The sequence below is a fragment of the Agelaius tricolor genome, unplaced genomic scaffold, assembly GCF_023055355.1.
Source record: "Agelaius tricolor isolate 1412-34295 unplaced genomic scaffold, bAgeTri1.0.p SCAF_20, whole genome shotgun sequence".
In the NCBI taxonomy this organism is placed as follows: domain Eukaryota; kingdom Metazoa; phylum Chordata; class Aves; order Passeriformes; family Icteridae; genus Agelaius; species Agelaius tricolor.
Genome location: NW_027269280.1, coordinates 4,666,213 through 4,692,582, shown reverse-complemented (window position 1 = coordinate 4,692,582; position 26,370 = coordinate 4,666,213). Strand labels below are relative to the sequence as shown.

At 55.2% G+C, this 26,370-nt stretch overlaps 1 protein-coding gene across 1 annotated transcript in view; it reads right to left on the bottom strand.

Annotated features, from left to right (window-relative positions):
- Nucleotides 1–26,370, bottom strand: part of MYO18B (myosin XVIIIB) — a 65,973-nt gene that overhangs the window by 15,641 nt on the left and 23,962 nt on the right. Inside the window, exons 20-40 of the mRNA XM_071445796.1 lie at nt 25,731–25,914; nt 24,576–24,768; nt 23,785–23,894; nt 22,140–22,205; nt 20,781–20,909; nt 20,418–20,561; nt 18,927–19,016; nt 17,647–17,766; nt 17,427–17,535; nt 16,853–16,977; nt 15,228–15,382; nt 14,369–14,492; nt 13,643–13,837; nt 13,431–13,541; nt 12,476–12,580; nt 9,975–10,121; nt 6,482–6,595; nt 5,989–6,105; nt 5,245–5,328; nt 3,815–3,952; nt 3,433–3,618 (exon numbers count right to left, since the gene is read on the bottom strand). Of these exons, the coding sequence (XP_071301897.1) occupies nt 3,433–3,618; nt 3,815–3,952; nt 5,245–5,328; nt 5,989–6,105; nt 6,482–6,595; nt 9,975–10,121; nt 12,476–12,580; nt 13,431–13,541; nt 13,643–13,837; nt 14,369–14,492; nt 15,228–15,382; nt 16,853–16,977; nt 17,427–17,535; nt 17,647–17,766; nt 18,927–19,016; nt 20,418–20,561; nt 20,781–20,909; nt 22,140–22,205; nt 23,785–23,894; nt 24,576–24,768; nt 25,731–25,914 (2,746 nt within the window). The remainder of the gene's footprint in view (nt 1–3,432; nt 3,619–3,814; nt 3,953–5,244; nt 5,329–5,988; nt 6,106–6,481; nt 6,596–9,974; nt 10,122–12,475; nt 12,581–13,430; nt 13,542–13,642; nt 13,838–14,368; nt 14,493–15,227; nt 15,383–16,852; nt 16,978–17,426; nt 17,536–17,646; nt 17,767–18,926; nt 19,017–20,417; nt 20,562–20,780; nt 20,910–22,139; nt 22,206–23,784; nt 23,895–24,575; nt 24,769–25,730; nt 25,915–26,370) is intronic.

Genomic DNA, 26,370 nt, shown 5'->3' with positions numbered 1-26,370 from the left:
CACTATTTACACTGAGCCTCTCACGAAAAAAAAAACCAAAAAAACCAAACTTGTGAAGAATATCTTCACACCTGTGCCTCAGTTTTCTGTAAAACGAGTTAATTATTGTGCTGATGAGTTTCACAGCTTCATTAAAGAAAGCTGATTTTCGTACAGCACCCACCAGCCCCCCCGGTGTGCTTGGGGGAGGGTTCGGTGGAGCTGTGCTGGGGACAGAGGGACAGGAGGGGACCCAGAAAGTCCCAGGCCAGCCAGGGCTTCATCCCAGCTGGGCCAGCCCCTGTTTTTCCCTAAGCATTTCACCAAGAAGGCACCTGGCTCTCCAGGAAAGACCTGAGCAGCTCCTGCCCATGGCTGGAGCCCATTGCTGAGTTTCCATCCCAGAGCCCCCATCCAGATGTTCAAATTCTGCCCTGAAATCCGAGCCGTGCAGGCAGCACGGGCAGCACCATCCTCCCCTAAGAGCAGCCTCAGGAGGGAGACCCGGACACTGGGACAGCCGCTCATTGTCCCACATTGCTGCTGCTCCCAGCTCTTCTCCATCTCTCCCAGCCCTGTTCCTACTGTTCCCAGCCCTTCTCCATCCTTCCCAGCTCTTCTCCATCCTTCCCAGACCCTGTTCCACCCTTCCCAGCCCTTCTCCATCACTTCCACCCCCTGTTCCATCCTTCCCAGCCCCTTCTCCATCCTTCCCACCCCCTTCTCCATCTTTCCCACCCCCTTCTCCATCCTTCCCAGCCCCTGTCCATGTCTCCCAGCACTGCAGCCTCCCCAGGGGACACACACAATCAACACAGACAGCAGCCCTTGGGTTTAAGCTCCCCAAGGTGTAAATCCATCCCTCGCTCCTCGCCATGGTCAGAGGACACCAAGGGGCTGGGGCTGGCCTGACAAGCTCTGGGTGTCAACACAGCAGCTGAGAAACGAGGAGCTGCTGCAGGCTGGGATCCAGATTTTATTGGAAAAAGAGCTCCAGCTCCAGGGAGGAAACCCAGGATGTGCAGCCAGAGCAAAGAGTCCAGCAGGGCCAAGTCCTACCCCCATCATTACCAAACACGCTTGGAAAATGTTCAAAACCCATCCTTCTTACAAAATTCATGAGGCAGAGCCATCTGCCTGGCAGCCAGCTCTCATCCCTGCTCTTCTCTGGGTGTTCCCTGCTGAATGGCACAAGGCTGCCTCCCAAGTGCCCTAAACTGGGTGGGAAAAGAAGGAGGGATGGAATGGAGACGCCCTAAGCCTGGCTGGGGACGGTGGCACAGGATTTTCCACTAATAAACGTGAGCTGTGAAAACAAAATACCTTCTATTCTGTATATTGTATATATATTCTATATATGTATCTACATACACAGGCAGCAGCTCTTAAACAAGACAGGATTTTTAACCCAATCTCTGCCAGGAATTTGTTCCTTCAACACCCCTCCCTTTAAACCTCGACAGCGTGTGGTAAGTCCACAACCTCACCACCGTGTATTTAAGTAAGTTTTTCAAAAATTGTTAGGAGCAGAGCACGACTTAAGTAATGTCAAGTGAATAATTCAAGCTGGATTTATAATTGATGGGGGATTTAGCAGGAGCAGAGCCATAAGTGGCTTTCTATTAACTATTGATGCTCCCCACCAGGCTCCCGACAGGCTGGGCTGGGCTCCCTGATCACAGCTCTGCCCCATGTTTAATTCAAGTGCTCTTCAGAGGACACAGTCTGGGGGATGCCTCTGCTCCCAGGAATGTCACAGCAGTGCCTGGAGCCAGCTCCCATGGAGCAATCCCCACGGGAAAGCTGGGATGGGGAGCAGTGTCTGGGGGAGCCCCCCTGCTCCTTTCTCCTGCTGGTGCCAGATGACCCCGAATATCTGAGTGTCTGGATAAACCCAGAGCCCTCAGTCCTGCCCTCAGTTCAGCTGGTTTTCAGCTCTTTGTGTCTTATTTGAGGGAGGGGCCTCTAGAATCCCTTTCAGACCTCTTTGCACACTTTATCTGGGAGAACACAAGATGCTCCTGTACCTCCCATCACTCACATCCCCATATGAAACATTCGGAAAGCTGCTAAAAAAACAGGCACAACCCCAAAAATACAGCAAAAAAGAACCCACCCCCATCCCAACAGCCAGAGAATCCACATTCCAAGCACTTCCCTTCCAGCAGAGCTGCAACAAACACCCAGTATCACTGCACCCACAGCCACTGCTCCCCAAATCCCACAGGGATCAGGGAGCACAGAATGCCCATGGCACCTCAGCAGAGCCTCTCTCTTCTCCATCATTCCCAGCCCTTTTCCACCCTTCCCAGCCCTGTTCCACCCTTCCCAGCCCCTTCTCCATCCTTCCCCAGCCCTTTTCCATCCTCCCCAGACCCTGTTCCATCCTTCCCAGACCCTGTTCCACCTTTCCCAGCCCCTTCTCATGGCTCTGCAGAGCATCAGAGGCTGAGATCCCAGCCCATCCCATGCCCAGGGGAGGCTGGAGCAGGCAGGGCTCAGCCTGGCAGAGCAAGGGCAAAGCCTGACCCTGGTGCAGGCAGAGGATTGGGAATCATTCACACCACTCCCCTCGGGAAGGCTTGGCAGCCTCAGGGCAGAATAAATCCTGAAATCTCCTTGATTGCTAACTAAAAGATTATTGATAAAATAACTGCTCCTAATTCAGCCCTGCTGCCAGCAGAAGTGCAATATCTTTCAATTACCACTCGGGAGCGAGGCTTTCCCTTGGATTACTGGAAGAAGCAACATGAAAAGAGACCCTGGAAAGGGCTGGAAAGCGAAGGTGAATCTATTTCTGCTGCTCTCCAAAGCCAGCTGTGGCTCTGCTCACTCAGAGCAGGTTCAGCTGCTGGTTGGCACTGTCTGAGCTGCAAAGCCAGGAGCTCCAGGAGGAGCTGGTGCTTGGGCTGAGCCTGGCACAGCCAGCCTGGCAGGGCCAGGGCATTTCCCACCCACTGTGGTTCTGCCTGACATCAGGAGAGCCAGCATGAGGAGCTGCAGGAATGACCTAACTGGGAATCATAGATTCACCTAGGATGGAAATACCTCCAAGATCATCCAGCCCAACTGAAACCACATCCCCAAGGGCCACATCCACACGGGAACTGCATTTCTATGAGAGCAGGCAAAGCCACCTCCTTCCCACAAAAAAACCATGGAGCAGAGTGACTGTCCAGGCACCCAGAGCAGCCCTGGAGAAAGGGAACACGAGGGTCCTCAAGGACAGCTTTGGTTCAATGGTTTGGGGCTGCAGAGAGCTGCAAAGCAATGCCCTGTGCCTTCCAGAGGAGCAGCCCAAGAGCAACTCCATCCCCAGAGACAGAGCACACAAAGGACCACACAAAAACGGATTTCTGGAGCCCTCAGAACAACCCAGGGGCTATGAGGGGTCACCTCCAAACCCCTGTGGCCATGGGACCCCCCCAAAGCCCGGCAGGATCACCCCCTCACCAGCTCCACGCGCCGGCGGCTGGACTCCAGCTCCCTCTGCACCAGCTCGTCCATGTCAGCCTTCATCTCCTGCATCCTCCTCTGGTAGTACCTGCTGCTCTCCCTCTCCCGTGCCTCCGACTCGGCCGCCTTCTCCAGCTCCTCTCCCATCTGGATGATGCTGTCCCGCAGGCGCAGCACCAGCACCTGGGGGGTGAGGGCAAGGTGAGGAGCTGGGAAGCTCCCTGTGAGCACCGAGCCACCGCTGGCTGTCAGAAACCCCCTCACAGAGAGAGCAACAGTGCCACCAACCCCCCGGGCCGCCCCCATCCCTCCCAGCCCTTCCCAGGTGCTCCTGTCCCCACAGGTGGGGCGGTGGCAGTGCCAGGTGAGGAGGGGGTACCTCGAAGCGCTTCATCTGCACAGCCTGGAAGTCCAGCTGGCTCTCCAGGTCCCGGATCCGAGCTTCCTGCCGGCTGACGATGGAGCGCTCGGCCGGGCACTGCTCCAGCTGCGCTGCCCTGGCCTGAGCTGCCTGCAGCTGGGAGAGCAGGGGCTGTGTCAGCATCAGCATCCCCCAGCCCTCTGCTGGACCCCTCTCCTGATCCCCTCTGCTGAACCTCTCTGATGGACCCCTCTGCTCATCCTCTCTCCTGATCCCCTTTCCTGGACCCCTGTCACAGACACATCTTTTATGAAAAATCCTTTCCTTAGGATTTTTCCTCCTGAGAAGCTGAGAGGCCTCAGAAACAAAATGTTTCAGGTGCATCTGGGATTGGCCCATGTTGGTTGTTTCTAATTAATGGCCAATCACAGCCCAGCTGGCTCGGACAGAGAGTCGGAGCCACAAACCTTTGTTATCATTCTTTCTTATTCTATTCTTAGCTAACCTTCTGATGAAATCCTTTCTTCTATTCTTTTAGTAAAGTTTTAATATAATATATATCATAAAATAATAAATCAATCCTTCTGAAACATGGAGTCAGATCCTCGTCTCTTCCCTCATCCTTGGACCCCTGTGAACACCATCACAGACCCCTCTGATGGATCCCTATGCTGATCCCCTCCCCTGATCCCATGGGCTCATGCCCTTTCCTGAACCCCTCTCCTGGACCCCTCCCCAGTCCCTCACATGCACTGGGGGTCTCTCCTGGCTCCTGAGCTGCTGTGGCCAAGCACTGCCCTCTCTCCCCAAAGAATTCCCTGCTGTTGGAGCCACACAGAACAGGCCTGACAGCAAAGTGTGGCTCTGAATGGAGAACCTGCTGGCCAGGGACGTGTCTGGGGCTCCTTTGCTCTTCTCTCCTCACACACTCTTTGAGGACAGCAGGTGTAAAAATGCACAGTCTTTGTGAAAAGCTGCCTGGGCCAGGCTGTTTCCTCAGTTCTTACACCGAGATCTCCAAAGGAAACTGCCCTTTTAGTGATCCCGGGTTCAGATTTTGAACTTGACCTAAAACTACAGGAATTTGTCTCCTTTTATCCAGCCTATCTCCAAAGCACCACCCGCTCCTCCTGCTTCTGATTCCTGGGCAGCTTAGCCACGCTCCAGTAAAGCACTTCACTTAATGGGATTACTCATGTGTTTAAAATTAAATCCCTCACTCCAGGAGGGCTGGCACAGTCACAGAGGCGAGGGGGTGCAGCCCCTGCTGGTGCCCACCCTGGGGCAGCCCATCCCAGCCAGGGCAGTTCAGGAGGGGAGGAAAGAGAAGCCGGGCTGTGAATCCCAAAAACTCTGCCAGGGAAAGATTTCTCCAGCCTAAAGAGGTCCCACTCCTCATCAGGGGTGCCACAGGCTGGGCAGGAATTACCTTCTCCTGCAGGAATTACCTTCTCCTGCAGGCTCTGCTTTTCTTTCTTCACATCCTCCACCTGCGTCTGCAGCTCCCGGATCTGAGCAATGTCTGTGGCCGACTGCAGAAACAGAAAATGTGGAGTGGGAGCAGCAGGGCTCAAGGCAGAGGGCTGGTTTCTGCCTGAACCTCCTGCCACTAGGACAGTGAGCTGCTCCTGGACTGCCCTGGTGGAGCTGCATTGTCCCAGCTCACTGCAGGTTTTCCCTAAATTTTGAAACAAGTATTTGTGGATCAGGATTCTCCTCATTCCAGACACAGGCTCCTGGATCCCTACCACCTCTGCAAGGGGCACCAGACTGTGAATTGTCAGCTTGGCCAGCCTGCCCCCTCCCATGGGAGTTTTGGGGTCCCTCAGCTCCCAGGAAAATCCTTTGGGAGAGCCTGACATAGTTTGGATACGCACTGAAAGCCCCAAAGCTGTCTGGCAGCACTTTTTAACCTCTGCATGACAAAATAGTGAAAAGAATAATAAAAACAACCCAGAAGGGCAGCTGTAGGATTCCCCAAGTGTTGAAACTAAAGGCAAAACACATCTTGAAAGGAGATTTAAAACTGCAGGTGAGAGGATTTGGTGCTGTGAGCCTTCCCTTCCTCATCACAGCATCTCTGTGCCTCCTCACCCCTCTGTGCAGCCCCAGGTGCCACCACCAGCTCCGTGCCAGCCTGCAGGGCTTTCTGAGAGCCCTGCCAGGGTTGGAGAGGATGCCCCAGCTCCTACCTGGGCGATCAGAGCCCTGTGCTTTTCCATGAGCTCGTTCAGGTCCTCCTGGTCCTCATCGATGCGTTTCAGCAGGTCGGCTCGCTCGTGCTGCAGCTGGAACAGCTGCTCGTCCACCTGCAGGAGGACCCACAGCTCCTGCTTCATGGATCCCACCAAATCCCCCCTGGAACACGCTGCCAACAGCCTCCAGCCCACCAGAGAGCCAGGGCAGCACCGTGGGATGCTGCTCCCTCGCAGGAATTTTGTCCACCCTTAAACCACCCCGGGGGCTGCTGTCTCCAAACGGTCCAGGTGATTTAATGAGGAATATCCTTGGAGACTCCGTAAAGACGCTGGGATATTTTGTAAATATCCTCAGAGGTGTAATTAATGCTCCAAGGTGATTTATTAACCAATCTGGCAGTGCTGGTTTAGCAAAGCATCTGCTGATTGCTGCCAAACATCCCGAGGTGGGACTGCGCCCTCCCGCCGGCCCTGCCATGGAACCCACCAGGGTCTTGCTTCTGCTGAGGGTCTCCAGCTCCGTGTGCAGGTTCTCCAGCTCCTGGGCTGCTGTCTGCTGGCATCTCTGGGCCTCTGCACACTTGGCTTCACTCTCTTCCAACTGGGAAAAGGTGCAGGGGATCATCATTAAAGGAGCAGAAGCCACATGCTGATGGCGCTGTCCCCTGCGCCACACAGCCATGCTTATTTCCACTTTCACAGGGTGTCACCCTATTTTTTTAGGTTCTTCTAAGCCTGCTGATGTTTACAGTCTTGTAACGAACCTTCTCACGCGCTTTATGTAAATAACTTATTGTTTGGCATTCTTTTATAGAGGAGGAGAAGTTTGATGGGCTGTTGGTTTGTCCAGCGTCATTGGAGACTTTCACCCTCCGATCCACTGTCACTTTTGGAAATCTATAAATGTTGGAGTCAGAAATTAAACTGCCTTCTTTTTTACCTTGGAGAGTCCAGTGTCTGCATCGTTTTATTTCATGTCCTAGAGCGACAACAGGGCATTTTTTCCCTGCTAAAGAACACAGAAATCTTCACGTTTTAAAACCCTGCTGCTCCTCAACTTGTCTGCTCCTGGTTTACAGGGCAAGCAAAGCTTCCTTGGCACCTCCCAGCACAGATCCCAACACCACTGCCTGTCCTGGTGAGTCCAGGCACATCCTCCCTCCTCCTCCTCGGCCAGGCAGAGCTGGGATCATTAATTTGCAAAATTATGTGAATTACACGTAATTCCTGATTAGAGCAATTCACGATTCGGGGCGGTTCGCAAATGGGCTTTTCACGTGGCGTAAATTGCATTTGCAAATACACGTGGAAGATCCCATTTATAAACGCTAATTTGCTCTCGGGTTTTACAGCTCAGCCATTAAGATCACAAACGATCTTCAATGGGCTGCAAACATCTGGAAGCTGCAGCGTCATCCCGAAAACTCCCCCCTTGCCTGGGCGGAGGAGCTGTCGTAGGCTGTACCTGAACATCCAGTTCCTTCCCCTGCTCGTTGGGGTTTCTTTCTTTTTCTCTACGAAAAAGAAAAACAAACCCCTCTGCTCACTGCTCATTTCCCGTGCCTGGTTTTCCTGTGGAGTTGCAGGGAGCAACGGGAAAAGCTGCACACCAAGGTGAGAGTTTGAGAATTTTTTTTTTTAAACTTTCTTTTTTATCTCTCTCCCTCAAAAAAAAAAAAAAAAAATTAAAAATTTAAAAGTGGGGGGAATAATGGAACACTATTATAACTGGAGCAATCCTCAGCTGGCCTCCCTCCATTTTTTGGGGAGATTGAGACCTTTCACTAGCAAAGGAAGAACTTTCTTCCATCAGCTGTAAAAATGTCTCTGTGCTTTGCTGGCATGAGTTGAAGATGCCACACAGATCAACTCCTGGTTTCATGGCCTTTCCCACCTGTCCAGCTGCATCCCCACTCATGGTCTGGCCTCTTCCCTGCCACAATTCCCACCAAACTCCTGATAATTCCATCAGACAGAAAAAGCATCTCCAGGACCCCTCATTAAACATCAGCTTCCAATTCACTTGGTGTAATGGAATTTTCCCACTTGGGAAGAATAAATTGAAATTCCCCCCCCAAAAAATGCATAATGTATGAACTGTGGAACAACATTAGTTTGCTGTGAACACCATCTGTTAAATACCTGCATAAAATGGATGCCTCAGCCTTATTAAGAAACAATGCTGCACTTCCAGCCATATGGATTTTGATTAACGGAAATGTAGCATTTTAGCAAAGTTTTTCTTCTCGTGCAGGTCCGTGGGCTGGTGTAGGATGAATTGGCTTTTGAGAAAGTCGTCATGAATGCCATTAGAAATTGTTTCAGCTTAAAGGACAGGATAATCATGTGGCATTTTAAGCACAGGCAGAGCCTCAGTGTTGGTGGCACAGCAAAAACTCCACATTCCCAAAATCCAGGCTGTTTGCTCTTCTTCAGACACAAGGGAGATGAGCAGAGGCCATGGAATCACAGGGACAGAGAGTGACCTCCTGCCTTGCTGTGAGGACTGGGGTGTGCAGGGAGCAAGAACCCCAAAATCTCAGAGTCAGAAATGCTGGGAAAGAGTTCCAAAGTCATCAAACCCAACCTGTGCCTGATCCCCACCTTGTCACCAGCCCAGAGCACTGAGTGCCACATCCAGGAATTCCTAGGACACCTCCAGGGATGGGGACTCCAAACCTCCCTGGGCAGCCCCTTCCAGTGCCTGACCACCCTTTCCATGAGGAAATTCCTCCTGGTGTCCAACCTGACCCTCCCCTGGCACAGTTTGATGCAGTTTCCTCTCTCCTGTCCCTGTTCCCTGGGAGCAGAGCCTGACACCTCCGGCTGTCCCCTCCTGCCAGGAGCTGTGCAGAGCCACAAGGTCCCCCCTGAGCCTCCTTTTCCCCAGGCTGAGCCCCTTTCCCAGCTCCCTCAGCTGCTCTCTCCATGACTTTCCTCTCTGGAGCAAAGATTTACTTCCCCAGGTGAGCTGGGCATTATTCTCCAGGGAGATGGGGCTGGACACGGCGGGATGGGCAGAGGAAGCACCTCAACATCCATGAAGGTCCCTCAGATCAGCACATGGAAAGGACCTGAGGGCACAGCCCTGCCACATTTCCCTCCCACCAGGGACTGGGGAAAAACAGGGGCAGTGCAACCTCTCCAGCCCCAAAGTGGGATTTGGGAAACATTATGGGATTTAATGAAGTGCAGCACCACAGCACTGGGTCAATAACATTTAACAACACAAGAGTGCAAAAAGTGGCCATTCCCACCGTGGCCTGTCCCAGCCATGGCCATCTCTTGCCCAGGACATCCAGGTAAGGGCATGGACACACCTGTAGCTCCATCAGGCCCAGCTCACCTTCCCCTTCTCTCCCAGCACAGCTGCTGCTCACAGCTGTTATTTATGCACAACGACCCTCCCAATTATGTTTGGATGTTGCTGGAGTTGCTCGTGCCTCCAGATTCGTTTGTTTCCAGGAGAAATGTGCAGAACAGATTAATTTCTGAGTGGTTTCAGAGGGCCAGCATCTTTAGCTGAGCCCCTGCTTGGCACTTGGGAATACACAGCCCACAAGGGGATGGGCAGCTCTGTGGTGCCCCTATGCATGGCAGAGGACTAAGAGCTCACGCTGGGGTCGGGGATGTCCCCAGTGTGGCGGCGCAGAGCTGGCACAGAGCTGGAGCCGCTCCCCAGGTCACTCAACACCGCCGAGCTCAAATCCCCCCCATCCCTCTCCCGCTTCTAGCATCCCCATGGCAACGCCGCCCCATCCCGGCCGTAGGAGACGCGCAGAAACGCGCCAAACAGAAGGTAATTAACAGGGAAAAAAGGGAAAAAAGGAAAAAAAACCAAAACACTTCACCAGCGTTGCCTTAATGACAGGGAAGCGCTCCTTTTCCAAGGAGACTCTCGGGTGTGCCAGCGCTCAGTTAACCGGGGCACCGGGGGATGCTCCCTGCGGCTCCCCCGCTGCCCGCGCCTCCCTCCCTACCTGTTTGCGCAGCTGTTCCAGCTCCGCAGCGCTGCCCCCGGGCCCGGCCGGGGCCGCCAGCAGCAGCTGAACATCGGCCAGGAGCGCCCGGCTCCTCCGCAGGTCCCGCCGCAGCCGCTTCTCCACGTCGAAGTCGCGGTGGCCGATCTGGGATGGGGAGAGGAGATGTCTGAGCCCTGCCGGCCCCATCAGCACCTTCTGCCGCACCCCAAGGCGTTCCCCGCTCAATTCAGGGATATTTTGGTTAATTACACCAAAGTACTGAGTGAACACCTCCAGGATGTTCCATATTTTCCCCCGTCAAAGAGATGCTCCTCTGATTTGCCCACCCCTGGTCCCCACGAGTCACATCCCCCCCTGTGGCCAGAGGGACAGCCTGGCCACACAGCCACAAGGAATACCTTAAAAAACCCATCCTCTGTGCTCCCCCTGCCAGAGAGAGGGAGAGAGCAACCATGGTTACAGGGATAAAGGAATTGAAAGCCACCAAATAAACAGGGACATGGTTTCAGCACTCAATTTCAGCATCACTGAGGTGTAAGAACATTTTCCATTTAGGTTGTTTTCCACGGCTCTCGTTTCAAACCCCTTTCCCTCTCCTATTTTCTGTTCACTGGCTAAAATCAACTGTGTGGATTTGACCTTGTGGCCTGGTTTAGAGCTGGCTGGAATTTGCTGGAACAAGAAATCATTGGCATCTCCATTTCCTTAATTAGTTTTCTGGGTTGGCTGTTTTCTTCCCATTTTTTAATGAACTGTCCTCTGCTAACCACAGGGTGTTTGCAGCACCACCACTGCTGTTCTGCCATCCCTCCAGCTGGATCCTGGACACTGCTCACACCATTTTCCTCTTGCTCAGAGTCTCTCCACAACCACAGGGGATAAATTTGGAGCCATGGCTGGAACCAGCTGCCCCCTCCCACCGCTGCAGCCCAGGATTTTTAAGTGACAAAGCCAGGATTTGATTTAATAGGGGCTGCCAAACTGTGCTTGTGTCTCACAGCAATCCCAGCTGCATGGCCCCATCTCCCCTTCCCTTACACCAGCACTGCCCTCGGGGGGCTGGGGGCTGCCAGGGCAACACCTGGGGCTGACCTAGGGGGAGAAGGGGCCCCATCCTCCTGAGCTCCCCCAGCCCCTGCTGCCTCCTCATCCATCTCAGCTCCCCTCCCCTGAACAAGCAGGACACGTTAGACTGTTGTAATAATCCCCTGCTTTGATACAGCATTATTTATTGTGACAGTTCCCAAAACATTTTCTAAGCCAGGAGCAGGAGGGTTGTGCTGGATAAGCCTCGTCAGACCATTTTGTGTCTGCTTGAAATATTCCCTCCCTTCCAGTGCTGCAAAGATCCCAGATTCCTCCTGTTTAGTGAACTCACAGGACTGCCAGGGCTGGTGAAATGGTGAAATGCAGCTTGTGCCAACAGCCAGAGGACACAGGGCTTGGTGTCTGTGCCAGGGTGAGTGGCATGGGGACATATGAGAAATCCTCTGGGCAGTCCTGGGGAGCAGCTGCACTGGGACACAATGACACTGAGCTGGTGCCATCCTCAGCCCTGGCCTCTCTCAGTCACCAGAGCTCTGGGATGGCCTCCAGGTGATGCCAAAGGCTGAGTCCAGCCCCTCACCTGCTGACTGAACAAGAGCAGAACTGGGTGTGCTTTTTTTCCACAGACTCATCAGAGAGGGAAAAAGGATTTGTTCACCAAATGTGCTTGGGATATAATTCCTCTGCAACGAGCAGGATTGGATAAACTGCTTTTCTAGGTAGCTGGATGCACTCCAGTGCTAGACCTGGCTAGTTTGACTCTCGTGAAACACCAGGGAAAAGAACACACCTCCCCCTGCTTGGATTATTCTCCTGTACAAAAAGGAACAATTCCCCTCTGTGGGTCCTTACTGGGACCATGCAGCCCCTGTGTGATCCCTGCAGATCCCAGTGCCTGCTGTGGCTGGGTGGCATCTGGGACAGAAGAGGGACAGAGCCCCACGAGCAGCTGCGTGTGCACCAACACCAGGCTCTGCTCTGGCTGCACTTTTTTATCCCCATTCCTGTTTTTAGGGCACGGCTGTCGCAGACATCTTTTATGGAAAATCCTTTCCTTAGGATTTTTCCTCCTGAGAAGCTGAGAGGCCTCGGGAGCAAAATGTGAACAATGGTTATCTGCTGCTGTGGAATGCAACAGGTGCATCTGGGATTGGTCTCATGTGGTTGTTTCTCGTTAATGGCCAATCACAGTCCAGCTGTCTCGGACAGAGAGTCTGAGCCACAAACCTTTGTTATCATTCTTTCCTATTCTAAGCTAGCCTTCTGAAGAAATCCTTTCTTCTATTCTTTTAGTATAGTTTTAGTGTAATATATATCTTAAAATTATAAATCAGCCTTCTGAAACATGGAGTCAGATCCTCGTCTCTTCCCCCATTCCAAGAACCCCCATGAACATGGTCACACAGGGCAGGGCCCCCAAAGCAGCCCCTGGGAGGGCACTGCCCCCTTACCTGCTCACACAAGGTGCCAATGAGCCCCTCCAGGTCCTGCTTCTCGTGCAGCACCATCTGCTTCTGCTCGTGCTCCTGCTCCAGCTGCATCTCCAGCTGCCGCAGCTGCGTGGGACAAACCCAGCCCTGCTCAGTGCCCAGCCACCCCTCAAGGTGCCAGCACTGCCACAGGGGGGGTTTGGCACTCCCCAGGAGAGGGAGGGCACCGAGGTCTCAGCAGCCAGCACTGGGGACCAGGAATGGGCCACGTCCCCTGGAGCACCTCCTGTCCCCAGCAGTGCCAGTGCCAGGTGCATGCAGGACACTGGGCACAGGATGGGCTGTTTGAAGCACACCCAGACGTGCCCAAAGGCTGCCCCTGCAGCTCTGGAATTGGTGTTTGCACCCATCAACTTCATGGCTTTGAGGAAAGGTTATTTTCTGCAAATCATCTCCAAGAAATGAAACCCTGGAGTTGGTGCCCTTGGTGTGACTCTGGTGTTACTGGGAGCAGTGGGTCCATGTGCTGCATCACGTGTGGCTCACACACACTCTCCCCAGCAGCCCCTCCAGCCTGGCAGGGGCTTATCCCTGGCCCAAAGCCTGGTCTGCACCCCAAAGCTGTGACTGGGGCTCACCCCTGGCCCAAAGCCTGGGTCTGCACCCCAAAGCTGTGACTGGGGCTCACTCCTGGCCCAAAGCCTGGTCTGCACCCCAAAGCTGTGACTGGGGCTCACCCCTGGCCCAAAGCCTGGTCTGCACCCCAAAGCTGTGACTGGGGCTCACCCCTGATCCAAAGCCTGGTCTGCACCCCAAAGCTGTGACTGGGGCTCACCCCTGATCCAAAGCCTGGTCTGCACCCCCAGGCTGTGATGGGGGCTCACACGAGGTGATGGAGGGAAAGCAGGAACATGGACCCCTGGAAGGGCTCCTGGGGACATGGGGAGTTCTGGGGAGCACCCAGCACCAAACCTACCCTCTTCTGGCAGGACTTCTGCGTGTCCTCCAGCTCCTCGTCCTTGTCCTCCAGCTCCTTCTGGTGGATCTGCTTCATCCTCTCCATCTCCAGCTCCAGCCTCTCGTGGAGCTGAAACCCCCAGAGATGAGGCACAGCCCCAAGGGGTGGGGATGGTGTTGGGCTGTCCCAGCAGGGACAGACACCCCTGGTCCCCCCCAGCCCCTCATTACCTGCTCCAGGTGCTCCACAGCAGCTGTTTGCCTCTCCAGCTCCTTCTTCTGCTCAGCAGCGCTGCCCTCCAGGTCCCAGAGCTTCTTTTTGAGCACAGGCACCGTGTCCATGGCCCCAGGGGCGCTGAGCTCCTGCACTCGGCCGGCCAGCACAGCCACCTGCTGCTCCAGCCTGGCCACCTCGGCCTCCTTGTGCTGGGCAGAGCAAGGATCAGAGCCTGGACGCTCACACTGCACTCTCAGAATCCACAGCATTCCCAAAACCATCATCCCAACCCCTCTGGAGCAGCAGCAGGGGTTGGGCAGCCCCTGCCCCACACTGAGAGCCCCAGGCCCACCTTTTCCTCTTGATCCTGACCTCACCTTCCCACTGCCCTGGGGTGTCCCTGCAGCAGCCCTGGGGGCTCCCCCCACCCCAGCAGCCATGCCAGGGTCACCACGGTGGCATTTGGTGCAGCACCATCCCCAAGGTGGGACTGGGGGTAGGAATGTGAGGAAGAGCACAAGTGACCCCAGTGAAAACAGGGCTGGCCCTGATTAGCTGAATCATGGGGTGGGGATCATTTATACATAGCAACACCCCTTCTGGAAGGAGATTTAAACACACTGAGCCGTGCTAGGAGAAATTGGAATCAAGTTTCCTGATTGCCTCTGCTCTGATTGCAAAGGTAATCAGTGCTGCTTCCAGAACTGGCTCCAAGACAGCAAAGTGGGGTCTCCTCTTACCTCCAGGCTCTGCTGCAGTTTGCCCATCTCCCAGCGGATGCTGGTGTTCTCCTGGGACAGCTTCTCACGGAGGCTCTTCTCGAAGGCAGATTGCCCCAGGGCCTGGGCTAGCTGCAGGTCAAACCTGGAGGGGAGCACAGCAAGGTCAGGAGGGACACACAGACCCCACTGGACAGGGCTTGGAGCAGTCTGGGGTAGTGGAAGGAGAATATTCACAGGGAATATTCCATAGGGATGGAACTGGATGAGCTTTAAGATCCCTTCCAACCCAAACCAGTCTGGGCTCAGACCCTGTGTCAGTCACACAGCAACGGGATGGAAAAATAACTCCCAGCAGCTGAAACAGATAAAAAAAACAGCTCCACCCTTACAGCAGCTCTGTGGTGCTGTTTGCAGGGGTCCCAGGACGAGGGAAGAGATGAGGATCTGACTCCATGTTTCAGGAGGCTGATTTATTATTGTATGATATATATTATATTAAAAGAAAATGATACAGTAAAACTATACTAAAAGAACAGAGAAAGGATTTCATGAGAAGGCTAGCAAGGAATAGAAAGGAAAATGGAATGATAATAAAATCTTGTGACTGACCAGAGTCTGAGACAGCTGGGCTGTGATTTGCCATTAATTAAAAACAACCACACGAGACCAATCCACAGATGCACCTGTTGCATTCCACAGCAGCAGATAATTATTGTTTACATCTCATTTCTGAGGCCTCTCAGCTTCTCAGGAGAAAAGATCCTAACAAGAGGATTTTTCATAAAACACATCCACGACACAGCTCCTCACCCACCCCAACCCCTCCCCATCCCCTGCCTCCTTTGCTCCAGCACCCCCAGCCCTGCCCATTCCTCACCTCTTCTGCCTCTTCTCCAGCTCGTGGCTGCGGCTCTGCTGGCTCTCAGCCAGCACCCGGGCATCCTCCAGCTCGCAGGCCAGGCGCTGGCAGCGCCGCCGCAGCCGCTGCGCCCCGTCCCGCGCCGCCTGGCACGCTGCCCGCGCCTCTGCCAGCTGCAGGGGGGACACACGAGGGGCTGTGCCACCAGGGAGGGACACATGGACCCCCTGCACCCCACGGAGGATGGACACGTGCGCCCCGTGGAGCAGGGATCTTGTAGAGCCCGTGGTACAGGCAGCCCAGAGAGGAGGGGCAGGGGGATGCCACACAGGAGGGACCCCATAGACTCTGTGGAAATTCATAGAGGAGGGACCCCACACAGGAGGGGCCCCATAGACTCCATAGCACACTCAGTTCACAGAGGAGGGACACCACAGCACACACAGCCCACAGAGGACAAGCCCCACACACCCCACAGAGGAGGAACCCCACAGCACATACATCCCACAGAGGAGGGACCCCATCGACTCCATGGCACACTCAGTTCAGAGGAAGGACCCTTAGACCCCACTCACCCCACAGAGGAGGAGCCCCACACACCCCACAGAGGAAGAACCCCACAGACCCCACAGCACACACACCCCACAGAGGAGGGACACATGGACCCCACACCTCCCCACAGAAGAAGAACCCCACTGACAGCACACACACCCCCACAGGGGAAGGACCCTTGGACCCCACACACCCCACAGAGAAGAAACCCCACTGACCCCACACCCCCTGGATAAGATCCCCACCAGGACTCAGCCTCACTGCAGTCCCCAGGGCTGGTTCACCCAGGGATTTTTCACCAAACAAGGACAGCCCGAGGTGCTGTATCCCCTCCAGCTCCAGGCACCCTCCGAGTGCCTGCAGCATCCCAGCCCCTCCTGCTGAGTCAGCAGAGCTGCCCCGGGGCGATGCCTGATCCCATTTCTCTGCAAAAAGGACTGGAATCCCCAAGGATTCCCGCTGTGTTTGGGACAGACACTCAGAGCTCTCCCACGCCAGGGAATGGAGTCGTTAAGGAATGACTTTAAATAAGCAAAATCTTGCATTAATGAAGCCTGTAATTCCAAACTAACTGAGAGCAAATGGGCTGCTTCGCTTTACCCAAGCTCCTAAAACTCAGCTTCTTTCTTATTACTATTTAATGGACCATGAGAAATCTTTATTTCTTTGTTTTATCCTTATGGGAAGTGACCTGGCTCCCAGGCACTGCTCAGGGAAGCACATTGGCTTTTTCCCTCCTCAGGGCAAAGCTCAGGAGCTGCCAGCTCTTTGTGTGACAGATGGGGAGAGCAGAACCCTGTACAGCTCCTAAAGCCAAAGCAGCACCAAGAGCCACCACTGAAAGCCCCCTGCCCACAGCTCCTCACCCTCTGCCCATGCTCACACTTGACCAAGGTGGAATTTTGCTGTTTCTGAGGCTCAAACCTGTAGAAAATATCTGGTTTTTGTGGTCAGTGGGAGCAGCAGCAAGAAGCAGATGCAACGCTGAGCCTCAGCCCTGCCAAAGCTCCTGGGAGCAGGGACAGGAATATCCCTAGGATAGCCCTGCTGCCCTGGGTGTCCCTGTCCCCTCCTGGGCTGGCAGCACTTGCCTTTTGCTCCAGCCCTGTCCTGGTGCCCAGCTCTGCCTCCAGCCGCTCCTCCAGCTGCGCCAGCCGCTTCCGCAGGAAAACGATCTCGGTCTGGGCACAGTCAAACCTCACCTGCCACTCGTCCTCTGCCAACGAGAGACACCCAGGGTGGGTGCTGGGAGCCTGACCAGCCCCTGTGGCCCTGCTGGGCGCAGGGGAGGGGATGCACAAGGCACTGACACCAGCACAGAGCTTATGGGGCACAGATCTGCTTTGTGTGCCCCACTCGCACAGAGCACGTGCCCTGCCTCAGACACAGCTTGTGTGCCCATCCCATCCCATCCCATCCCAGCACTGCCAGCAGCACCCTGGGGCACAGCACACCAGCCCCATGCCAGATCCAGAGCTGTGTCCCCAAGCTGTCACTGCCAGCTCCTGCTGGATGAGCAATGCAGGGTGACAGAACGCTCCGGAGTGGCCAGGGGCTGCAGAGTGGCACTGACTGGGGGGGACAAACCTCTGCCCTCTTCTCTGTGGCCCCACAGGTCAGGCTGGATTCCCAGAGCATGCACTGCCTCTGGAGGGACACCCCTACCTCCTCCAGAGCCGCTGATCTTCATCTCACGCAGCTGCACCAGCTGCTGCGCCTCTTCCAGCTGCTTCTCCACCGACTCCAGTTTCTTCTGCACTTGGTCGTGCTTGCTCTGGGGAAGGGAGGAAGGCAGCAGCTCTACCCAGCTCTGGGGCACTCGGGAGAGCTGTGTCAGGGGGATGGCAAGGTCGCTGTCCCCGCACAGGGCTCGGGGCTGTGGTACCTGCAGCTCCTGCAGCTCGCGGGTGCCCCGCAGCCGCTCCGCCCGCTCCCCGTCCAGGGCCTGGCAGGTGACATCGCCCTTGTAGCGCTCATCCGACAGCTCCGTGGTCAGGTCGATGATCTGGGGGAGCAGGGGGGCAGTCTGGGCATGGCTGGGGGGGTTCTGCCACGCCACAGCCATCCTGACAGCTCTGCCTTGGTCTCAGGAGTGCACAGCAGCGCTGGCCAGTGTCACCAGTGGGAGCCCAGGCTCCTGCCTGGCAGCTGCCTGTGCCACGCTGCCTGCACTGCAGGGCTCATCACAGCTCTCCATTGTCCTACTTTATTGCATTAAATTTCCTTTGAAACCAGGAGCAGAAGGGGAGAATTATTAATCCAGAAAATCAATTCCATTTTCCGCAGAGCGGACGGGCACATGGTCCTTCCTGCTCAGCCAGTCCAGCGAGGGGCTGCAGAGCCACAGGAAAACACAGCATTCCAACACTCCTCTCCTGTGTCTGACAGCATTTTAAGGCACCTCACACTGTGCAGGCTCCTTAGGGAGTCCCACAAGCTTAACCCAGTAAGCAAATCCCACAGGATTTCTCTCCCTGGTGTTTTCCTAGGTCTGCCCTGAGGCAGTTGCCTCGCTCAGCATTCCCAAAGGGCTTAAACTAAACCATCTTTGCCCCCTTTCCCAGGGATGAGGAGGGTCCTGGCCTTGGGGGCTGCTGGCTGCTTGGGAGGCTCCCAAGCCTCTCCCTCAGCCCTGCTGCAGCCAAGGGAGCTGGGAAAACCCAGGGTATTTATAGAAACCTTGGGAGCTCCTTCTCCTCGTGATGCTTGGCAAAATCCCAGGCACAATCACAAGGAGCTGCGTCTCCAAGAGCAGAGCCCACAGAGGACCCGCAGCCAGCTGGGAGCATGAAATCCCAGCATGGCTTGGGCTGGAAAGGACCTTAAAGCCCATCCAGGGCTTTAAGGGACACCTTCCACCAGCCCAGGTTGCTCCCAGCCCCATGCAACCTGGCCTTGGATACTTTCAGGGATGGGGAAGCCACAGCTTTTCCGGGCAGCCTGGAGTGATGCCAGCCTGGAATTCTGCAGCTGGACACTGCAGCCTGTCCAGAATCCTATCCAGGGGACCATCCCTGCCCATGGCTCCTCCTGCTCTGCTGGAACTGCTGCTCCTGTTCATCCCCATCAGCTCCTGTCCCAGCCTGGCCAAACAGGGCTGTGGCAGAGGGTTTGGGGTCCGTATCAGATGTTTTGGGGTCTGTCCCAGAGGTTCTGGGGCTGTACCTTGCTCTCCAGACTCTCTGTAGTCTGTCTGAGCTCGCTGCATGCCTGCTCGGATTTTTCCAGCTTCCTTCTCAGCGCCGCCAGCTCCTCCTAGGGAAGATTGGAAAAAAAACACAGAGAGTTCCAGCATCCTCGGTTTATTTATGAAAACCTTGTTTTCTGCTCAAAATAAGTGGAAGAGACAGAGCTGCCTTATTAATAAAATTTACCAGGCAACTTTGAAGGCTGCTCACTGCAAATTGCCGGGACTACAGCTCCTGACATGAATTCCATCGGAGGGAATGTCAGCTTTGCTGTGTGTGGAGCATGTTTTATGAGAGAGCAGCAAACCTCAAAAGCCTGGGATGAGCAGCCAGGGGCCTGGATCATGCCCAGGGAGTGTTCCAGGGCCCTGGCAGGTATCAGAGCACGGTGCAAAGGCACGGTGTTGGCTGTGATTCCTTCCCAGGCAGCAGGAGCTGCTCCATGCAGCCTTGTCCTGCTTTGATGTCCAACACTGAGCGTGCAGAGTGGTGATAAAAACAGAGGTTAACAGATGATGGGGCCTGATGGATCCCAGGTGGGTTTGGAGACAAAAACAGAGGCTTGGGCAGCTTTTATTTCATCTGAGCCAGCCTGAAAACATCTTGTTAAAACCTCACTAAGGCAAGAGGAGGAGCGGGACTCCAGGGAAGATGGGAATTTAGCACAGGTCTCAGAGGGTGCAGAGGGGTGAAAGGAGCCTTTCCTGGGACAAAAAAATGTCCATTAGCATCTCCCATCACCCAGGGCAACACAGGTGGATGCCAGCACAGCAGTGGGGACAGCACAGAGTGGAGTCCCCTCTGTCACAGGGGTGTTGGAATGCTCATCTCTCAGCACCCCACAGGCTGACAAACCCATCCCCAGGGGTTTGGCTCTGACACAGCCCCTGGAGCTTGCAGAGGGCATGAGGAGGGTAATGGGGGATCCCTGGACCCCATCAAATGGGGTTTGACTGCGGGGACATGGTGTGTTTGCTACTGTCCCTCTAAGCAAGAAGTCACTTCTCCCTCCACAGCCCTGCAGAACGCGTGACACTGGGCTAAGAACAGAGGGCAACTTCTGGATGGTAGGAAAAACATCTTTGCTGGGCAGAAGTGACTTCCAACTTGACCAATCCACCAGTCAGAGCCCCTAAAGCACCCTGTCCTGTCACCCTGTTCTTCTAAGCCTTCTGATGTTTACATTCTTGTAACAAACTTTCTCATGCACTTTTCTCTAAACAATTATTGTTTTACATTCTTTTCTGGAGGAGGCAAAATTTGACGGACTGTTGGTTTGTCCAGTGTCATTGGAGAGGTGGCACTGTCATCCTCCAATCCACTGTCACTTTTGAAAACCTATAAACGTTGGAGTCAGAAATTGAACTTCCCTTTGTTTTACCTTGGAGATTCCAGTGCCTGCATCATTTTATTTCGTGTCCTGCAGTGACACTGCCCTGTCCCACCCATCCCAGCCCTTGGCACTCACCTCCTTAGCACGGAGCTGCTCCTCAGCGAGGTTCACGCTGAGCAGAGGCCGCAGGTGGCTCAGCAGCTGCCACCAGGGCCAGTGCCTGACAGCCTGGAACACCTGCAGGTTCTTCTGGATGCAGCGGATGGCCAGGCGCTGGATCTGTGGGGACACAGCAGGGATGGCCCCCACCCAGCCAGGGAGCACCAGGCTGGGACACCAGGCTGGACAGGGAAAGGGGCAGAGGAGCTCAGGGATGGCAGCACAGCATCTCATGGCTGCAGGGGAAAGCTTCAAGGGAGCTCAAAAAGATCTTATTTGGGTGCTGTGGGCCACATGCCAGGTGTGGGCTCAGGTGTCCCCAGCCCACAGGATGGGTACCTTCAGTCTCTTGAACTTCTGGCGGCTGAGGAAGCCCTTGCAGGCAGCCTGGAGCAGAGTCATCTTCTGGGCTATCAGCTTGTCCCGCTGCTTCTCCAGCCTGGAGATCACCCCTGGCTTCAGGAACACCTGGCAGCAAGGAACAGGTCACACACCCCAGGTCAGGGCTGGAAACTCTCCCTCCTCCTTCAGAGAGACATTGACCATCACAAGGTGCAATTCCTCAAAACTTTTCCTGTGGGATGCTGCCCTTTCTTCTCACTCTGGGGATGGATGGATGGATGGATGGATGGATACCTCCACTGACAGAGGATTCTAACAGGTGACACTCAGACGCACACAGGTAACAGCAATGATGTGTTACAATAGCAAAACCGAAATAAACCAGATTGTTTTTTGTTTTCTCTGAAACGCCTCAGCAACGGCACAGTTTTGCTGATGCCATCAGACCCAGGCCAGTATCAATCTCTGAGTATCTGAAGTGTCTCTGGGTCACTGCTGGGAGAAGCTGCTGGAATCCAGGATCAGGAGCTCCCAACCATTTGCACGGCCCAGCTTTAATAACCCTGAGTGACCCGGGCGAGGCCGGGGCTGTGCTGAGAGAGCTGCGCTTCAGCCATGCCAAATTGAATCACAGCACAACCCCAAGGAAAGTGGCTCTCTCATGAGCTGATGCCATGATTGCTCCACCACCCATTCGATTGCCTCATTAATGTCTGAATTAACTCCCCAAGCCTGCGAGTTTCACAGCTGGTACAAAATCAATGCTCAAAGCGACGGCGAAGCGAACCCGTCCCTAACGAAATGTGACCGGGGCTGCCACCGTGCTATTGATTAAAACGAGGGTTCCAGAGAGGAGATAATTACAAACTGCTCAGTGCAGGATAAAAGAAAGTCATTTTGCTCCACGGAACCGTTCCGTGAATTCTTTCTTTACAAACTCCAGAGCTGAAGGCAAGCACACACGTGAAATTAATTTTTCTTTCAGACCATCACGCTGAAGTTCAAATGTGGTTGCTGTGACAGTTCCTGCTCTGCAGCAAACCCACAAGCTGCCCAAGCCCCCTTCCCTCCCAGGAGACATCAATGGTAATTAGGGACTTAAATACCACCAGGGGCTGGCTGGATTTTGGTAATTAGGTACAGGATTTACCCTGGGTTCTGCTTTCAGATGAGAATTAGGAGGTTTTGCTCTGATATTTAGCAACTCTCGGTTTCCCAGCCCACCTAGTGCCACATGCAGCAGTGGAGGAGAGCCTTTGTCCCCAGTTTGAGGAACTTTGGGCTGCTGGGGAGCCTGGCATGGGGCTGTGCCCACACACAGCAGAGCAATGGGGGAGCAGGGCACAGTGGTGGTACCTGGGTGCGTCCTATGGCAACGCTCTTCTTCTCCAGATCCAGCGCCTGGAACAGCTCCTCGATAGCCTACAGAGAAGGGACACATCATGGGACTGCTGAGGAAACACCCACACCCTGCTGGGAGCTGCTGAAATGGGGTGCAGAGACCCCCAGTCCTCGTGGGCACCCAGCGAGGGCTCACCCAGCCCTGCCCTCCTTTCCTCCTCCCCTTGCCAAAGCCCAGTCCCAAGTCCCAGGGCAAGGACTTTCCTCCCCCAGGGTTTTCAGCAGGGTGGGGAGCAGCGATCTGCAGCTGCAGGTGAGATTCTCCTCCTTTGGCTGCCATCCCTGGTCTGGCAGAGCCTTGGTGCACGGGCAGGAGGTGACAGAGGGGACAGTGCCTGTCCCAGCACCCTCCAGCTGCACTCAGTGCTCCCCTCCTGCCCACCTCACCAACAGCTCATCCCATGGAGCCAAAAACAGGGGGAAGGGCTGAGGTCCCCCCTGAGCCCACAGCACAGAACTCCTGGAGGATTCAAGCAGGAGATTATCCCAAGGAGAAGCCTGAACTCAATTACTCCAAGCTTTGGACCAGAACATGAACACAACAGCAGCAACATCAGCCACCCCTCTGGGGCAGCCACGCTGTCTGGATGGGTGGTTTGAAAGCCCCAGGGCTGCAGAAATTGTAACAAAACTCCTCTGCTATCACCTCACTCCACACAACATCATCTCATCTGCTCCCTGAAGGACAAACCCACAGAAGGAATATTCCACCACAGACCCAGAGGCAGCAGGATTGCACCCCATGCCTCACCAGCAGCCGTGCAAGGAGGGCATGGAGCACAGCAGGGAATGAGATAAGGATCACAGAGCACAAGCACCGTGCCAGGCTGAGGAAGCAGCAGAGCTGTGGCTGTGCCTGGCCTGGTGGGAGCAGGAGGGTGCAGGGCTGTGCAGGACAGTCCCACCCAGCACAAGCACAGGGCCAGCTCTCGCTGTCCCCTCACAGCTGAGCCTCTCTCCTGCTCCAGAGCCAGGTTCATGCTGTGTCCTAGGCAGCACTTCCCAGCTGACAAACCCTGGTGGCAGCAAGCTCCGGGGAGGATGGGATTTTCCAAATCCCCTGCTTACACGCTGCTGACAAGGCACCCTCTGCCTCCGACAGCATTTCATGGCAATATTGACCTTTCCCAATTGTCAGACTTGTCTTATTAAATCCCGAGGTCTTAACTGCCTTTGCACATGCTGGCTGCAGTTTGCACAGCACAGCACGTGCCCAGCTTTAATTCAGCTCCTCTCAGCTCTTGGTGGCTCATCCACAGCCTTATTCCAGGCATGGCTTTGCGCTGGTTTTGCTACAGATTTACTCAGAAACAAATAAAACTGGCAGGTGCCCAGATGCCCTCCTGAGCTCTTTTGGCTTTCAGCATCACGGGGTGAGGTGAGGAGTCACCCTGGGCTGCAGGTGATGCCCAGTGCTCAAAAGATTCCACAGTCCCTGCTCTCTTGGGTCTCTGGGAATGTTGCCTGGCTCGTCCTCAGGTTTTTGGGAGCCAGGGAGAGGGACTGGACCACAGCAATGCCCACATCCTCCTCTCAGCTCTGGCATCATCACAGCCCCACTGGGGGTCTCAGCCCATGCCCCCCAGCCCAGCACACACACCTTGCTCTCATCTGGCACCTCGTAGGCAGAGTTGTGCTTCTTCATCACCTCGGGAGCCAGCACCTGGAAGCGCCTGCGGAACTGGGTGAGGAGCAGCCGATCCGAATAGCCTGGGGGCACACAGGGCTCTTGGGGGCTGCACCACACCCAGGGCATGATCTGAACAGCCTGGGGGCACACAGGGCTGTACCACACCCAGGGCATGATCTGAACAGCCTGGGGGCACACAGGGCTGTACCACACCCAGGGACTTGATCTGAACAGCCTGGGGGCACACAGGGCTGTTGGGGGCTGCACCACACCCAGGGCATTGGCATTGGCACACTGGGGAGGGACCTGCTGGGACATCCTGTGCACGTCAAAGGGTACCAGGGGTGGAGGGGACATGGGGAGCTGCCTTGAGAGAGGAAATCCCTGCAGCCAGGGCAGGGAGAGGGCACTGAGATGAGTTTGAGGTGGCCAGATGCCACCCCAGCACCTTGTGTGACACAGGACATGCCCCTGGGCCTCCTGCACTGCTCCCTGTCCCCATGGCATGGGCTGTGGCTGTGGGCAGTGCAGGTCCAGCCTGATGCTCCACTAGAGCTGCAGCCACAGAGCTCAGGCAGGAGAGGGGCTCAGAACCCCTGCAAAAAGCAGGAATATAAATGGAGGAGAATTTCTGAACAGGGAATTTCTGAAGGAGGAGGGGTTCCTTGGCCACTGGTGAGAAGCGGGTGATGAGCAAAGGCTGAGCAGGGGCAGGGAGCTGCAGGTGGGACGGGCATGGGCCAGGAAGGGTCTGGACATACCGACACGGTGGAGGCGCAGGGCATCCAGGAGCTGGGTCCCCTCCAGCTGTGTCCTCAGGGCCACCACATCCAGCTGTGGGGCTGCATCTGGCGGCGCTGGGGGCCGAGGGACCGGCCCTTCCCAGCCCATCCCTGGGAGGAGGCAGTGCACAAAGTGCAGCTGGGAGCGTCGGAGGAGGTTGGTGAGGGCGTCCTGCAGGGTGGCAGAGGTCAGTGGGGACAAAGGGTCAGCGTGTGCTGGCACTGGGAAAGGCTCCCTGTGCCACCTGCAGGGCATCTGGGTAGGTGGAGGGGTCAGCTCTGTGTTGGGAACAGCCTCAATCAGAGGGTGAACACGGGTGGTGAGCAGGACGCTTCCTCCTGACGCGCCACATGTTCAAGTGATGGCCAGAAAATGTACCAGGATTTGTAGAAATAGCAGGATTTGTAGAATCATGGAATGGTTTGGACTGGAAGGATTAAAAATCATTGAGGTTGAGGGATGCTGGGCAGGGGGTTTGCCAGGGACAGGCCAGACCCCAGAACGGGCTGGCCAAGGGCTCAGCAGAGCCTGAGCCTCCTCTCCTGAGAGAGTTTGGCCACTTAATGAGGTGTGAGAGCAGCAGGAGCCTGGCAGTGCCCAGCGCTGGCTACTACCTGAGCACTAAAGAGAATTAAAGCAGCGAGGTGCTGGTGTAACCTGGGTGTGATCTGCGTGTAAATTGTGTGTAATCTGCGTGTAAACTGTAGGAGATCTGCGTGTGATCTGCGTGAGATCTGAGTGTAAACTGTGTGAGATCTGAGATCTGTGTGTGATCTGTCTGATCTGTGCACAGTCTGTGTGAGATCTGAGTGTAAACTGTGTGAGATCTGTACGTAAACTGTGTAATCTCTGTGATCTGTGCGAGATCTGTGTGTAAATTGTGCGCAATCTGTGCGCGATCTGAGTGCGATCTGAGTGCCATCCGTGCCTGATTTCTTTGCCTGGGGGCTCTCCCCGAGTGCCAGCAGCCCAGCGCATCACCGCCGGTGGCCACAGCCCCAGTGGGGACGGGCAGTATCTCCCTGCTGGGGATGCAGACACCCCTGTAAGGCGCCGTATCCAAGACAAAACCCCCCCGGGTACCACCACGCCGCGTGTCACCACTCCCGCGTCCCGCATCCGCTGCCACTCACCGCCTGCAGCTTGATCTGCGCGCACACCGACCTCTTCCTCACGGCGGCGAAGCTGCTGGCGAAGGTCTTCCTCAGGCAGGCGTTGCGGTGCAGGGCGGCCTGGGAGCGCCCCTCCAGCCCGGCCAGGGCAGGGCAGCACAGCGGAGCCGCCGCCCGAGCCCGCACCAGCTCCCGCACCGCGGATCTGCGGGATGGACACACAGACACACACACAGAGCCCGGGTCGGCATCCCGGCTTCTTCCACGGGGATGCAGCACCCAGCGCCCCACATTCCAAACGGGGGCTGTGTCGCAGACATCTTTTATGGAAAATCCTTTCCTTAGGATTTTTCCTCCTAAGCTGAGAGGCCTCGGGAGCAAAATGTGAACAATGGTTATCTGCTGCTGTGGAATGCAACAGGTGCATCTGGGATTGGCCTCATGTGGTTGTTTCTAATTAACGGCCAATCACAGCCCAGCTGGCTCGGACAGAGTCCAAGACAGAGCCTTTGTTATCGTTCCTTCTTATTCTATTCTTAGCTAGCCTTCTGAAGAAATCCTTTCTTCTATTCTTTTAGTATAGTTTTAATGTAATATATATCATAAAATAATAAATCAAGCCCTCTGAAACATGGAGTCAGATCCTTGTCTCTTCCCTCAA